This window comes from Aphanomyces invadans, assembly GCF_000520115.1.
Source record: "Aphanomyces invadans strain NJM9701 unplaced genomic scaffold supercont1.56, whole genome shotgun sequence".
Classification (NCBI taxonomy): Eukaryota; Oomycota; class Saprolegniomycetes; order Saprolegniales; family Verrucalvaceae; genus Aphanomyces; species Aphanomyces invadans.
In genome coordinates, this window is record NW_008580201.1 from 267,235 (window position 1) to 268,152 (window position 918).

General features: G+C 47.3%; 1 protein-coding gene across 1 annotated transcript; it reads left to right on the top strand.

Moving 5' to 3' along the window:
- Window positions 1–14: 14 nt before the first annotated feature.
- Window positions 15–763, top strand: H310_13823 (hypothetical protein; the record flags this gene model as incomplete). The annotated part of the gene is made up of 4 exons (XM_008881469.1): window positions 15–63; window positions 123–178; window positions 225–593; window positions 728–763. 4 exons carry the CDS (start codon window positions 15–17, stop codon window positions 761–763), a joined length of 510 nt encoding a protein of 169 aa, XP_008879691.1.
- Between the last annotated feature and the right edge of the window lie 155 nt (window positions 764–918).

Below are 918 nucleotides of genomic sequence, written 5' to 3' on the forward strand. Positions count from 1 at the left end.
AGATCGGTGACAACATGAGAAGCATCCATGTGAAGCCATCACAGCAATCTGCTGCCGCAGGCGGTTCGACGACTTGCTGGCCGCATTCAAAAAGGTTACTCTGAAGGCCCTTCGTTCGTCAGGCACGGAAGAGGAATACATCGAGCGTGATCAGCTCCTGCAGGGCATCGTTGACTTGGTGATTGAACAATGTGCGTATGTGGTTTGAACGAAATGACTGTTAGATTGATGCCGCAGCTACAAAGAAGAAGGCGTTAAAGCAAGTTCAAGATAAGCGAGAGACCGATGGCCACCTCGTCCGTGAGGCGGCGCTCGTGAGTTTGAAAAGAAAAGCTGTCGACGACGAAGTGTCGCCACTAAAGGGGGCGGAGGCGAACGAAAAACGACTCATTACTGCAGTGAAAGAGGCTGCCTCTGTGGTTGCCACGTTTACCGAGATGATGCTGGAATCAAACAAAATCAATGCAGAAGAAGTTGCGACCAAGAAGGAAGAAATCATGCTCGCCCAGCAGAGGTTGGAACTCGAACGCGCACGATATGAACTTGACAAGGCTGAGCGTGAAGCCCGTTTTGCAGTTGAAAAGGAGCGCGAGGTACAGATGGAGTTCATGCGTAGCACAATTGAAATGATGCGTGCATTGACAAAATAGATACATGTCGATTTATATTGTTGGGTGTGATCTTCATGAACAATACTGTCATTGTTGTCTTTCATCTGCATGAATAGCATCGTGGAAAATTGTACTTCATGGACGCGATGTAATGTACGCCTTATGCTATGTGGATTTTACATGGAGATACTTCTCAACAGTTGGAGGCATAACACCAAAGTAGCTGGAAATTTGGTTGCCTCGCTTCATACAGGTATGGACATTTGTCAAAATAACTGCGACGGCATACTGCAAGCCAACTGCTTGA